Source organism: Larus michahellis, chromosome 3 (assembly GCF_964199755.1).
Source record: "Larus michahellis chromosome 3, bLarMic1.1, whole genome shotgun sequence".
In the NCBI taxonomy this organism is placed as follows: Eukaryota; Metazoa; Chordata; class Aves; order Charadriiformes; family Laridae; genus Larus; species Larus michahellis.
In genome coordinates, this window is record NC_133898.1 from 4,768,297 (window position 1) to 4,781,569 (window position 13,273).

A 13,273-nucleotide genomic window follows, 5' to 3' on the forward strand; every position below is an offset into this window, starting at 1 on the left:
ACTATTCAGACGTCTGCTATTTTTGAGGCTGGCCATTCTGTAAGTGACAAAGCGTGGTTTTGAGTTGTGTTTTTTTCCCTAATGTCTTATGTATCGTGCAGTTTGTATGTGTTGTATTTTTGATTGTATGTAATGTGTTTTATATAAGGTATGGTATTGTATTTTTTTGTCTGTCTTTCAGAGTCTGTATTTTAGTTATTCTGATGTATTTGTTGTATGCATTGTGTTGTATTTTGTGTAACGTGTGTCGCGTATGGTTTGGACTGTATTGTATGTGGTGTGTTCCCTGTGTTGTATTTATTCCGTTGTATGGTCTGCATTGTATCGTATCTTTACTCTTTTATTTTGTGTTGTATGGTACTTATTGCCTAGTCTGTATTGTATGGTACACATTTTATGACATTGTGTTGTTGCATTAAGTGTTTTCTTGTGAGTGTTGCTTTGTATTGTACAGGCTGGAATTGTAGGTGTAGTGTTTTGTATCGCACTGAGATTAAGTTGTCCAGTGTATCGTGTGTATGGTCTGTATTATATTTCTTGTGTTTTATGTATTGTACCTCTTGTGTGGATTCTGTGGTATTGTATGGTACTTCTTCTGTTGTTTTGTATGTCTGGCACGACATGATATCATTATTAACGTGTTTTCTATATTAGTAGACTTTTATGTAGCTGACATTGTCTCCGGTATGGTATTTATTTTTTCTGTGTATGGTATGTATGGTATTGCTTGTAATGTAGTATATTGCTTGTATTGTATGGTATATCTTCCTGGTGTTACTTGTAGGTTATCTTTTATTTCTTGTGCTGCCCTGGACCAGCCCATCATTGGGCTGATGCGGAGGAGCCCATCGTCACGCCAGCTGAGAGGAACCTTTTGCTGCACCTCCCCAGAGGAGCCTTTTGCTGTGGCATCCCTTAGGAGCCTGTCACAGTGCCACAGGGCACCTTAGGAGCCCTTTGTGGTGAAGTCCCGGAGGAGCCGTTCATCGCGCTGTGCCGGAGGAGCCACTGATTGTGTTTTTTCGGAGGAGCCCATTGTTTTGCCGCTCTGGAGGCCCTTTGCCATGCCGCCCCAGAGGAGCCCTTGGTCGTGTTGCCCCGCCCTTCACCGTGCGGTCCTGGAGAGGATCCCATCGTTGCTGTGCTGCAGTGGAGCCCTTCATCATGCTGCCCCGGAGGAGCCCCATTGTTGCACGATCCTGCAGGGGTTCATAGCAGCGCCAAGCTGGAGGAAGCCATTGTGGCACTGTCCCAGAGCAGCCTGTCTCCGGCATTTTTTTGGAGAGCATTAGCATTTGGCTTTTTCGCAGTGCCACAAGTGCAGATTTTATTGCTGTGCCTCAATGGGCTTCCTGTGATGTGTGTTTTCCGTGTGTTTCCTTCCATGTTTTTTCTCCTGGAACACGCAGATGAGCAGGTGAATGAATTTTCATGGGGTTTTTATGTTCCTCAATGGTCTTTTGAGCTCAGGGATGTCTTTTTCTGGACAAGATTACAGTCTTTGTGGCTTCTTTTCTTTCAGTTTTACCCAGTCCTGGTTTTGAGGGAGGTGACTTTGTGCTCACTGTTGGTTCTTAAAGTATTCGTGATTCTTGTGGTAGTTTTATATCAGGTTTTGTCTTTTGTTCTCTTGTTCTGGATGGTGCTCGTAAAGTCCCTTTGAAAGCTGCAGTGATCCCTGTCTCATCTGTGGTTTGGGGGCTTTTCTTAGCAACATGTGTTAGGGTGGAGTCCGTAGAACAGAATCCTAAGAGAGCATGATAGAGAACAGTATCTCTGGCGAGTCCGAGGGAGTAGTGTCTGTCTTCTCTCACTTCTGCTTTTTTCTGCTTAAGGTGTGGGGTTTTTTCAGCACAGGTGATACTAAGTCTGTGTAAAGGGGTAGCCCCAGCACCCAGCCAGGGTCACAGCCCTGCTGACACACGGAGCAAGGGAGAATGCAGACACCAGAAGTATTGGTAAGTGCTTAGCTGCCCGAGTGCCGAAAGCTGAAAAAACTGTTGCTGCTTGTTGGAGGCATGGGAATCCTGGGAATATCTTCGTGGCCCTGTCACCGAGGCGGCTGACCTGGCACAGTTTTCAGGGCTGTGCAGTGGGCGTGTGATGCTGCGCTGCAGAGGCTGCCGCTGGAGGGTGCTGTTGCACAGGAAAAGCTGAAAGGCTGAAAGAGAAGGAGCACAGTTATGTCTGAGCTCCCGAGTGAGTCAGTCTTCGGGGAAATTTCATGCCCTGGCTGTTGTGAGCCACTCTGGCCTGGGTTCCTGCAGGTCATCCTCCTTTGGAAGAGGGACAATGATTGGATTTTTTTTTTCCTGATATTGCTTTATTAAAATACATACTTTTTTATCAGTGCCCATGCTGAGAATAATTTTTTCTTCTCTTAATCCTCTCTCTAAGCTGTTCAGGGTCACCATTTTACTTTGCAGTTACACCTGGTTTTTTTTGTTTTTCAGAGAGACAGTGTGAAGAAACAGTGACTGGATTTCACCTTCAGTTATCCCTGGAGGAGCTACCGCAGAAGAAAGTGAGCCTATGGTTTTGGGAGCTGTGGCACAGGAGGACAGCTGAACAGGAATATGTGCTTTTGGCAATAAAAAACTGGAGCAGGCCACAACTGTGAGATGTGGTGGCATCTGGTTTATTCACTGTATGGTTATCTAAACCCTGCTAACAGCTCTAAGGAGGATGCCTCACCCCAACTCGCTCCTCATCCTTGACACATCCCACAGTTCCTGCATGGTGAACTCCTTATAGCTGCTGTGCTGCTGGAGCTAATAGTGGGCAGCTGGCAGCCACAGAGGTCTTGCCACAGTTTTTACTGCCTTCCAGTGGGTAAGAGCTTGTGCTGGAAGGGGCTGCTTCTGCTCTGTGACAGATGCTGCCTTCCTCCCAGCTTGTGCTTTCATGGCTCTTTCAAGCAGAGCTCCAGGTAAGTGCAGACTATATTTAATTCCCTCACTAAATCTTGCCATTCAGTGTAGGTGAGAAAGTGTTTCTGCAGGGAGGGGCTGGTCAGGAGGCAGCAGTGTACCCCCCACCTGCCAGGGTGCCAAGGGAGCACCCATCTCCAAAGCACCTGTTGGCACCCACCCTCCCTAGCCCTAGTTGTATGGGTACTAAAAAGCCTTTCTGTTATTTTTTTCTGCACAAAGCAGTTAACCTATAGGGAATGCATGGGGTCTGGCCCCCTCCTCGGCTGCTCTGGTAGGACCGTGGCCTACCTTCTCCCCCCTGCCTGGAGGAACCACTTGGGCCAGGGCCTGTCCCCGCTGCACACTTCTGCACTTAAATGGAGTTTTTAAGTGACTTCAAGAGTCTTTTAGATTCTCCTTTTAAGTGCAGTCATGGATGGCAGGCAGGTCCTGGCCGATGGAGGGGGCCATACCCTGTCAGTGCCTTGGTAAAATGTGTTCTGTGGGGACAAAAAAGCTCCATGGGATTTCTGTCCCCATGCAAGGCCTTTGGGCTTGCTGCCCTGGGCCCTTGGTTGCTGGAGCTCAGTTTAGGAGATGGTATTTGTCCCTGAAAGTGAAGGCTGTGATCAGCTTTGGGGTGTTCAGAGTTGGTGCAGGCACAAGCTAAGGGCAGTGTGGCTGCTTGGCTGCTCTGATCAGTGAACAGGGGACATCCTCTTCCTGGGCATGCTGCTCACAACAAATGCAGTTAAAGGCAAAGCACAGCTTTTCCTCCTGCCCTATCCAGTGGTTCAGACTGAAGCACTGCTTTGCTGCTGAGAAGACGTTAAAATGTCAAAATACAGCAATGTTGCAGACCCCAAACCCTAAATCTGCAATAGAAGCTGTGGCAACTGCTGCTTTATCACCCTTCTCAGGAACGAGAATGCAGTGATGGCTGAGAACACTGGGCAGGCTGGACCAGAAGAGCTCTCTTGAAGCTCTCAAAGTGATTTCCAGAATTTTAAAGCAAGTCTTTCCCCCAGTTTTCACTTCGTACTGTATTGCTTGGTGGTGGTTGAGCTTGTTTTAAAATGACTCAGCCTGAGGTGGATTTCCAGGTGTGGAAAACCATCAGTTTGGCTTTGTTGCACCAAGAAAAGTGTAGGAAAAATAGATGGAAGGAGTATCAGAACACTAATAGCAGGTAGTATTGCTAGCTAATCCCTAATAACTAGTACAGGTTTCAGGAGATAAATATGGGTGCATAGTTTCAGAAGAAACCAAGGAGAAATTACAAGATTAAGCCTCTTGATGATGAAATACTGCAACTCTGGTCCTTTAAATTTCTTTGGCAGGCTGGGAAGCAAATGGATTTAGTACTTATCCTATTCAAAAATGTCATTTGAAGAATGATTTCAGTAATTGTTTTGCCTAACAGAGCAAATTATGACAGCCTCTCCAACATGTATTTTTTAAGAGCAGCTAATGAAAGAGGATTTGAGCACTTTAATGGATCTAAGTATCCTTTTGCCATTAAATTTAATTGGTCATCCTGGTGGTTTTCTCTAGCAGAAGTGGGGTAATTCACATGAGTCACTTGGGTAGGAAAATTATGGCTAAGGGAAAAATGTAAAAAGTAATTCACAATGCTGAAATTGACTCCATGTTTATTGTTTTATTAGTAGGATTTGCTTCTTACTTTAAATTCACAAATAGACAAATTATTTACAAAAGCCATTTACTCCAAAAGTAGGCAGTACCATGTACTTTAAAACAGGAAGCGTTTGTCATCACAATAGAAAAGACTTGATTTTGACACACAAAAGTCTATGATATCTTATGTGTAGTTTAATTGAGTAGATATTAGTGCAACTGTCACCTGCTTTATCATGATTATTAGTTAAGAAACACCTGTCCTGGAGTTGCACAAAATCAGAATAGTAAAAACAGCACTGAAGGAGGCAATGCAGAATTCATCTTGAGTTGTTGCCTCACCTTTGACCAGACAATGAGCTACTCAAATCAACCAGTGACTGACTTGCTGAAGCCTAGAGTCTGTCTCCATTGCTTGCAGAAGGAGAGATCGTCTCAAGATCTCTGTGCTATTTTGACCTTACTTGCACATTGTTTTGAAGGTGTACACTGACTTGATAAGATGTCTAGGCCAGGTTCAGCAGGGTGGATTGTTTCACACTAACATGCTATTCTTTTATATGGGTCCCACTGAAAAAGAAGTTGAAACACATGAAATTCCATCTGAACAGAAGAAAACACTTCTTTACTGTGAAGGCTGTTGAACAGTGCCATAGGTTGTCCAGGGAGGCTCCATCCCTGGAGTCAAAGCCCAGCTGGACGCAATCCTGGGGAACCTGTTCTAGCTAACCCTGCTTGAGCAGAGGAGTGGACTAGACAGTCTGGAGATCTTGTTGCCCACTTCTACGATTTTGTGATTCATTCTGTTAAGAGCGCAGTGTCTCAAGGCAGCAGAAGCTGGCCCTAGGGTGCCTGGAGGTGAGAATAGGGAAAAGGTCCCTTCAATATGTAGCTGTGCCACTTCCAAATACATAATAAACAGAGTAACACTGCATAAAACTACAGCGTGGAATGCCGATAAAATATTCTTAAACAAGGTATCAGAGGAAGAGACTTCAGGTTTTTACTAGACTGTGAAACAGTATTTAGCTTTGTAGAGAACGTGCCTTTCATAAGAGCATGCTGCACATTGGACAATAGAAAGCTGGTGGTTTGTAGACTCCAAGGAGCTTTGTCATGAGGGGGTAAACTGAGATGACACAGTGACATGAAGCAACATGGGCTTTTTTGCCATCGTTCCTCTTGTAAGCAGAAGGAAAAGAGCACCAAATAGCTTAAAGGTACGAATGATAAGCTCAAAGGGGTTAAGAGATTTCTCTTAAGAAGAAACAGAGAGGCATCATTGCTAAGATCAGCAACCAACTCTTCCATCATTGTAATATGCATTTAATGCATTCGTAGACCTTTTTGTTCACCTTAATTTTAAAACAACTCTAAAATGAGTGTCTACATCCCAAATTTAGAGATGGGTGAACTGGAGCACAGCATCAGTTGGAGTTACGGGGTTATACAGCAGTCCAGTGAAAAGACTTCTGGTGGAAATGCATAGTAGGCTGCTTTTCAAGGGCTCTCACCAATGGTGGGTATTCCCACACACAAGAGGAAGCTTCTGAGGAGCTCTGAGGAGTATTATTTCCTCTTTAGGCCCTCTCCAAAATATGTGAGATCAGAACTGCAGAAAATTTATTTCAGTTTTATGCAGTCTACCTCTTCTGTAACTGCCATTGCACTTGTTCTCAGGTCTAAATCTGTGCTCGATTTGCTTCCATTATATGTTGATCTCCATCTGAGCAACATGATCTTCTTGAAATACTTCATGGTGTTATTTTTTACAGTTACAAAACACATGGTGTTTATCATGCTGTTACTCATAGCAATGCATTCAACTATGTAAAAAGCAGTAAGATAATGCTTTTCTTTCACAAAGATGGTGGGGAAAAAGTCACGGACAATTGTGAAGCCGTAGAAAGGTGCCCAGCAGAGAACATAGGCAGTCAGGATGCACATCAGTACCATAACAGTTTTTCTTCGGCATCGAAGCCTCTTTCTGATCTGTTCCGTCTGAAATCCTGGTACAGTTTTAAACCAAAGCTCCCGAGAGATCCTGGCATAACACAAGGTCATCGTAATCACGGGTGCAACAAATTCAATGCCAAAGATGAAGAGGAAGTATGATTTGTAGTACATCTGCTGGTCAACTGGCCAAATTTGACCACAGAAAATTTTCTCCTGGTTTTTCACTATAAATAGCACCGTTTCTGTGGCAAAGTATGCAGATGGGATAGCTACAAGTATAGAGATGATCCAGACCAAGGCTATTAGGAAGGTTGCTGTTTGATAATTCATGCGTGGTTTCAGTGGGTGGACAATGGCCAGATACCTAGAACAGACAAATACATTCAAAATGAAGTCTGAAAACACTATTAGTCAGAACACCCTTCAAAATACAAGTGGACAGAATTAGGCAGAAGGAAATTGCTGTCATTCTTAAAAAGGGAGACTGACATATTTGTTTCTGAGGAGAGTTAAGAAAATTTTCCAAAGTAGCAGCCTAGAGCCAAGTTCCTAAATCTAGGCAGAAACTCTGTAGTGAGTGACTGAAGGGTTTATTAGGACAGTGGGTACTTGAGAATCTGAAAATCTGAGCGTACGTTAGGGTGTCTGAGGATGGTTTTAAGACCTCAGTTTTAAAGTCCCACACGTTAACAAGATCAAACTGAAAATGTAACCTATATCACAAAATTTTTAGCAGAGATCACATGCCTGCCAGTTATGGAAAGACTGGAAGAGGAGAAAGAGAGGGAATATTCCTTTTACTGAGAAATATATTTGCAGGATAATACACAGGTGATGTTGCATTCAGGACATGCTGTGATACAGCATCTGGAAATTCTTTGGAAAACTCATGTTCAAGTGAGAGTCTGAAACACGCAGTACTCTACTGGTTCAGGTAAAGAGACAAACATGTAGAAACACAAAAATGTTTTCTCTAGGTGGAGAACTATTTAAATATCCTTTTTTTACCAAGAGGTCAAATACACGTAACAGTGGTGGTGTTATTTTCTTGGTTATTCCATGGGTTGCAAAGAGCTGAAGTTGATGCTAATGAATGATTACAGGGGAGAATGTATTCAAGTCACCAACAAAGGATTGTGTATCCATTTGCTGCCCGTGCAAATTTTTATTTCGTCTGCTGTCAGTCACTATTGCTAATTAATCTTAAATATGTTGTATTAAGTAATATGTCAATCCATAAAGCTTGAATTAGGTATTTGCACTCCTAATGACTGTAAAGCTGCAATGTGTACTGCAGTGTTTCACAAAGAAGCGTAGAGGAATGGCAGTACATTACTTGCAAGATCCATCAATTGTCCTTGATTCAGTTAAAAAGGGGGTAGGACCAAATGGCATTCACTCTGGGGTTTTTTGATTGTTTTTTTAACAAGCTATAGATGTAAGAAGAGCTTACATTAGAGTACACTGTCTTACAAAGATTAGGATATTTCTGCCAGAAGGAGATTTTTATCAGAGATACTCCAGACCTCCCAGTACAATTGTATTTAACATAAAGGATTGTTTCAAAAAGTGGAATTTCTCATTCATTCAGAGGCTTTTCTATCTGTGTATATTCTATATATAGATACCATCCACAGGATATATTCATTGTAAAATAAAATGGAAAGCCAGTGGCTCTTTTCATCAGCCAGATCTTGGAAGCAGATGAATTGTTCATCGCTCTCCATAGTGCAGGCTAGGTGTCAAGGGACAGCAGAATTACTCAGCCTCATTGTGGAGCTGATAAATGAATATTTTTAGATAGGGTCCTGTGGAAACAAGATTGTGGGAAAATGTATGTGTATGCATTCGTAAGTGTGCCTATCCACCCAGCAGAACATTTGGCTGGATGGGGTAAATCTCTACAAAAGGGTCAAGATGGAGCTTTTGTGGTGACTTTCTTGATTGTCATTGCTTGCCACATTTGGGCTGTTACTGCGGGGTAGTCCTGGACCACGTGAACTGAGTGCAGATGAAACTTCCCTAGAAGATGTGCTCCAAAAGTGTACATAAAACACACCAAGTGACCATGGCTGTTCGGTCCAGGGGACCCAGCTAAAGCTAAACCCCAAAAAATATTTACAGCATGGACATTGGACCCTAGCATGAACTCTTACTCTTCAGCTCCTCTCCTTTCACATTGCATTATTTTCTAGCGTAGATGTGGCCTTAAATATTTAAAATGAATAGAGATCAAGGAAGATGACAGAGACCCCTACCCAAGGGAAGTCCTGTGGGACAGGCTTACCCTCTCTACACATCTGAGCCCTTTTAAATGATCTAAGCATGGGAAGACTTTTATTAGGAGCCTGTTCATTTTAGAGACCGAAGTCAATGACCCACATGACATAACCAACACGGAATGGTTGATCGTTAAATGAATAAGGTTTCTCTCTGTTTACCAAGTCAAAAGCTCACCAAAAAATAAAATAATGCGGTGAAAGCAAAACAGGGTGTTCTTACAACAAACGTCAGTGATTAATAATTTCCAGGATTGATTTTAAAGGTGCGTGGGAAGATATGCTAGAAATCTTCTGATTTCTTACCAGGCATAAGAGCTCAATGAGCCAGGTTACTTAACCGTCCTGGGATGCACTAGCAGAGCTTTCCAAGATAATTTTTTAGATGTTGAAAAAGATAAGCAACACAAAATAATAATGCATACATGATAGTGTTAAGGAGCTTAACTCTGAGTCCTCTCCTGCTGTTCAAAGGTTATTTTGTTAGACAATTATTAAGGATTTGTTTCACAGAAGCTGATTGTCCTTTCTCCCACACCAGGCAAAACATCTCTGAACTTCCCAAGAGTCTTTCCACAGACTTCTTTTGACGTCAGTAACAACTGCATCAGCCATGCACAAGCTGTATCTGTACAACCATCAGCAGGGCTAAGTGCTCCTGAGCTGTCTTTTGGATCAGTTACCAAAAACTATGCAGCACTAGACTAGACCATAAAATGGCACAAGAGAGAAATTGGAAAAAAGGGAAGGGGCATGGGATTCATACAGTGTGTATATGCAGAGGATATACAGAGATATACATTGTGTTTGTACATAAAAGATGACTTGTTGTGATGGCCTTTCTGTAAAGAGTTTACTCTGTGGGTTTCTGGCTTTCTGTGAGTCAGTCATGTCAGACTTATGTCAGCATGAAGCTGATCCTCAGCGCTTGGGTCCGTCAGAGTCCCTGGTGCACGAGGCTAAGAGAACAGGAGTCATAAGAAAGAATACAATTAAATTATATTGTTAAAATTCCTGAAGCGAGACGCAGGCATAGAAATATCTCTGGATTGCAGCATAAAGCAGGTAGTGTAGCGGGTGGATATCATTATGTTCTGCTTACCCCATTATGAAGTCTGTAGGAAAATCTCTGCTAAACTGGGGTTTTAGCTAGCATTTTATCACTTTCTGGATAGTGCTATAAATACGGGTGCCATAAACTCACCTGTCAAATTCTGTATCTACAGTCAACTATTTCTCTCGCTGAAGAGTATTTACTTCATTGTTTATAGGAAAGGTTAGACTCAATAAATCTGTCTAGGCCGGTAGTGAAGGTTCCTTGCAGTTGTACAGTTTGGATCAGGATTATATAGTGCTGATGAACACCATTGTCTCTGGGTGTTTCTGATTTGTCTCTCTCTTTCTCCTCTTTCCCTTATTTCATAAATCCTCTCCTACACTTGAATGAGGCATATTTTTATGAAAAAAGAAACTATTTTAATAAATCAAAATTCTTTGCACCTCAAAAGGTCAATGAAGATATTTCCACTGAGTTTTCTCTGGGGTAATCTTGTGACCTCATGTGATTAGATTTTTATGAAAAAGATACCTACTTTGACATCAGATCCTACAGAAAAGCTGAACATGTTAAAAACCTAGAAATCTATACAGCCAATCCCAGAAGCTCTGGCCATCTCCTTCTGCAGTGATAGCACCCCACTTACCTGTCAACAGCTATAGCCAGGAGAGCGTTGGTAGAAACATAAAGGGAGACGGTCCGTAGGTAGTTGACTGAGGCACAGAGGACGTGGCCGTGCTCCCAGGACAGCTGCCGCACAACATAATAATCCATCTCAAAGGGGCAACACACGATGGCCACAATGAAGTCTGAGATGGCTAGGTTGGCAATCAGCAGGTTGGTGAGGTTTCGCAGCTTCTTGTAGCGGGCAAGAGCAGCAATGAAGATGAAGTTGCCAATCCCACAGACCAACATGATGCCAACCAGAGCCACCCCAATCACAATCTTAGCTGCAAAGAAGGTGCGGGTTTTGGTCATGTCATCTTCACTGTCCAGTGGCAGGTCGTAATCGCTATAACTGAAATTGAAAGGGAAGGAGAAGTTTCGCAAGGAGGTTAAATCCCCATCGAGGAGATTATAGATTGCAGCAAAGTTGATGTTGACAGTAGCATTTGGGTTCTGTTCAGCTTTCTCCATAGCCAATGTCTGTCTTCTTTTGACACACGTGGCTCAGCTGGCCCTTGGTTTCATGTCAGAATTAACCAGGGTGGCGGGGCACAGCAGTGGCAGGCAAGAGACCTCATCCAAAGTTTCCTTCTGAGCGGTGAGTCACCTTGTCTTTGTCCCCATGATATTATAGAGCGGCAGCCTCATTTATCTCCTTCTGTGGCAACAAAAAGAGGAAAACACTTCCTGAGAGGAAATTACAGCAAATTACTGTGCTCAAGGGAAAGCAATAGCCACCGTATTGCCCCACAGCTCTGTTGCTGGCTGTGCACAGTGGGAAGAAACACCCTGTGAAAGGATGCATCTGTTATCATAAAATCCCTTGAGTTGCACAATACACTGGTTGTTACACCCAGAAGTTTTATCTACCAATGATGAAATTTCGTTTTCAGCACACAGTGAAATGACAATATAGGAGGAGTGTAAAGTCCAGTTTAAACCTCTGCCAGCCTTCAAGCCCACAGTGCTGTCATCCCAGTGCAAGGTAAAAAAACCCCTAAAATTACATGATACCTCAATTTGCTGAAAAGTATCTGATGTGCGTTTTGGACAAAGTTTTTGCTTTATGCTAGATGTGTCAGTCAGAGCAATGTGGTAGGTGAGAATGAAAGGAGAACTGATGTCCTGGCTTCTAAATACATTTCTTAATTAACTAAGAATTGCCAAGACCCAAGAAAATAGTGAAGCCAGCACTTTCCTTTTCAGCAGACATTAATTGAGTAGGGGAACTAAATTTTCAGCCAGCATGATCCATTATTGCTTCTCTCAAACCAGGGAAGGTCTGCCAATTTGCATAGACAATATTTTATCCCATGAACCAGTTTGCAGGGCTTAGCTGTGAAGGCAGATCTGCCATTCACAGGGAGAGTGCTTCCACAAACAGCCTGTTTGGCACCTTCTTCAGGTGAAGGGGGAAATCTTCCTTAAGCAAGACAAAGCGCCTTGTATTTTTGAAGGCAAGGAGGAGCAGGTTCCCCTCTTTGTACTGCCGAATGTAGCAACTGTTAAAAAATAATTTTTTTCCACACTGAGAAAAAAGATCTAGTCTATATCCTAATTTTGCCTCTAGTCTGTATCAAAACACTCAGAGAGCTGCCTTCTTGCATATTCCCATGCCACATCTGCCACAGACTTCCAGCTCTCTAGGACGGTCCCCCCCCCAACCCAGAAGAGAATCGGGGGGGGCATTAACACTTTTTCTGCTTTGAGACAGTAGGTCTTCAGGGTGTCACATGCTATTAAACAATGTCCATCATGGCTGCAAAGGACAGATTGCATAGTGGAGCTGTTGCCCCTTCTTTCCCTGCAACCTCCCAGAGCCCCCACTGTACCAACAGTTTATAAATTTGTGAGAGAAACTCTCTTGTACAACTTCTCTCTGCACATTGCTTTTCAAACTGAGAGTTGCAGAGCAACAGAATAACAAAAAGCTAAAGCTTGAAACAAAATAAGAGTTGAAACAATTGACTGCTTTACAAGACATCCCCACAGCTGCCTAGAAATGTGAACATTAATTTAAGAGAAGTACTAAATAAATACTTGGACGCAAAATCCGAATGTTGGTCAAAGCAAGGTGCAGTATCTGTTTCACACAGGTTTCCCTGCAAAACATCAAGACACCTTTAAAATAAATAAAGACAACCCAACCATTCACAAACTGACATATCACCATCAGTTAACTGTACCTGCAGTTGCTCTCGTCTTCTTGGAGGTCTCGGGCACCCTGGGGTTCTCCCCTGCAAATATGCTGCTGTCACTGGAGCAGAGAAAGGATCGCTGAAAGCAGCCAGAGGACTTGGCTGAATGATCATTTCTCTCCCAAGCAGGTTTGCCCTGCAGCTCAGGGGAGGATGGCTCCACTGTCTCTATGCATGCATCTAAAGCCTTTTCTCAGTGGGAGGCACCTTGAAGCTGTCCAGGCATTTCTGATTTTAAAGAGGCAGTGCAATACGGAGACAATAGAGCACAGCCTTTCTTTAAGCCCCCTGAATGCACTGAATCAGCGGAGTGGCTTTGTTACCAAGTCTGAGCATGGAAGGTGTAAAATCCCGGTCTGCACTTGCTCTTTGAGTTTTGTCTGTGCTAGGCAGCTGTGATGTGATGTGACACAGAAGGAGAATGCAAACCTTCCAGTGGAGAGGAAAGCGAGGAAGGAGGGTGAGCTGCTTTCCCAGGGACATTTCCCTGTGGATCTCTCCCCAGCTATTGTCTTTAGGACTGCCGCTGTAGCAGCTCCTGCAGAAAGAGCGTCAAACATTGAATAG

At 43.2% G+C, this 13,273-nt stretch overlaps 1 protein-coding gene across 1 annotated transcript; it reads right to left on the bottom strand.

The window, feature by feature from the left end:
* Window positions 1-4,548: 4,548 nt before the first annotated feature.
* LOC141739992 (prokineticin receptor 2) lies at window positions 4,549-12,888 on the bottom strand. Its single transcript, XM_074578190.1, has 3 exons — window positions 12,695-12,888; window positions 10,489-11,166; window positions 4,549-6,870 (listed from the first exon to the last, which is right to left on the bottom strand). Exons 2-3 carry the CDS (start codon window positions 10,977-10,979, stop codon window positions 6,174-6,176), a joined length of 1,188 nt encoding a protein of 395 aa, XP_074434291.1. The 5' UTR covers window positions 10,980-11,166; window positions 12,695-12,888; the 3' UTR covers window positions 4,549-6,173.
* Between the last annotated feature and the right edge of the window lie 385 nt (window positions 12,889-13,273).

Excerpts from the sequence above, each read along its gene's own strand:
- LOC141739992 (XM_074578190.1), bottom strand. The coding sequence starts at position 10,979 with ATGGAGAAAGCTGAACAGAACCCAAATGCTACTGTCAACATCAACTTT. Across the intron at positions 6,871-10,488 it reads CTGGCTATAGCTGTTGACAG|GTATCTGGCCATTGTCCACC; the intron begins GTAAGTGGGGTG and ends TGTCTGTTCTAG.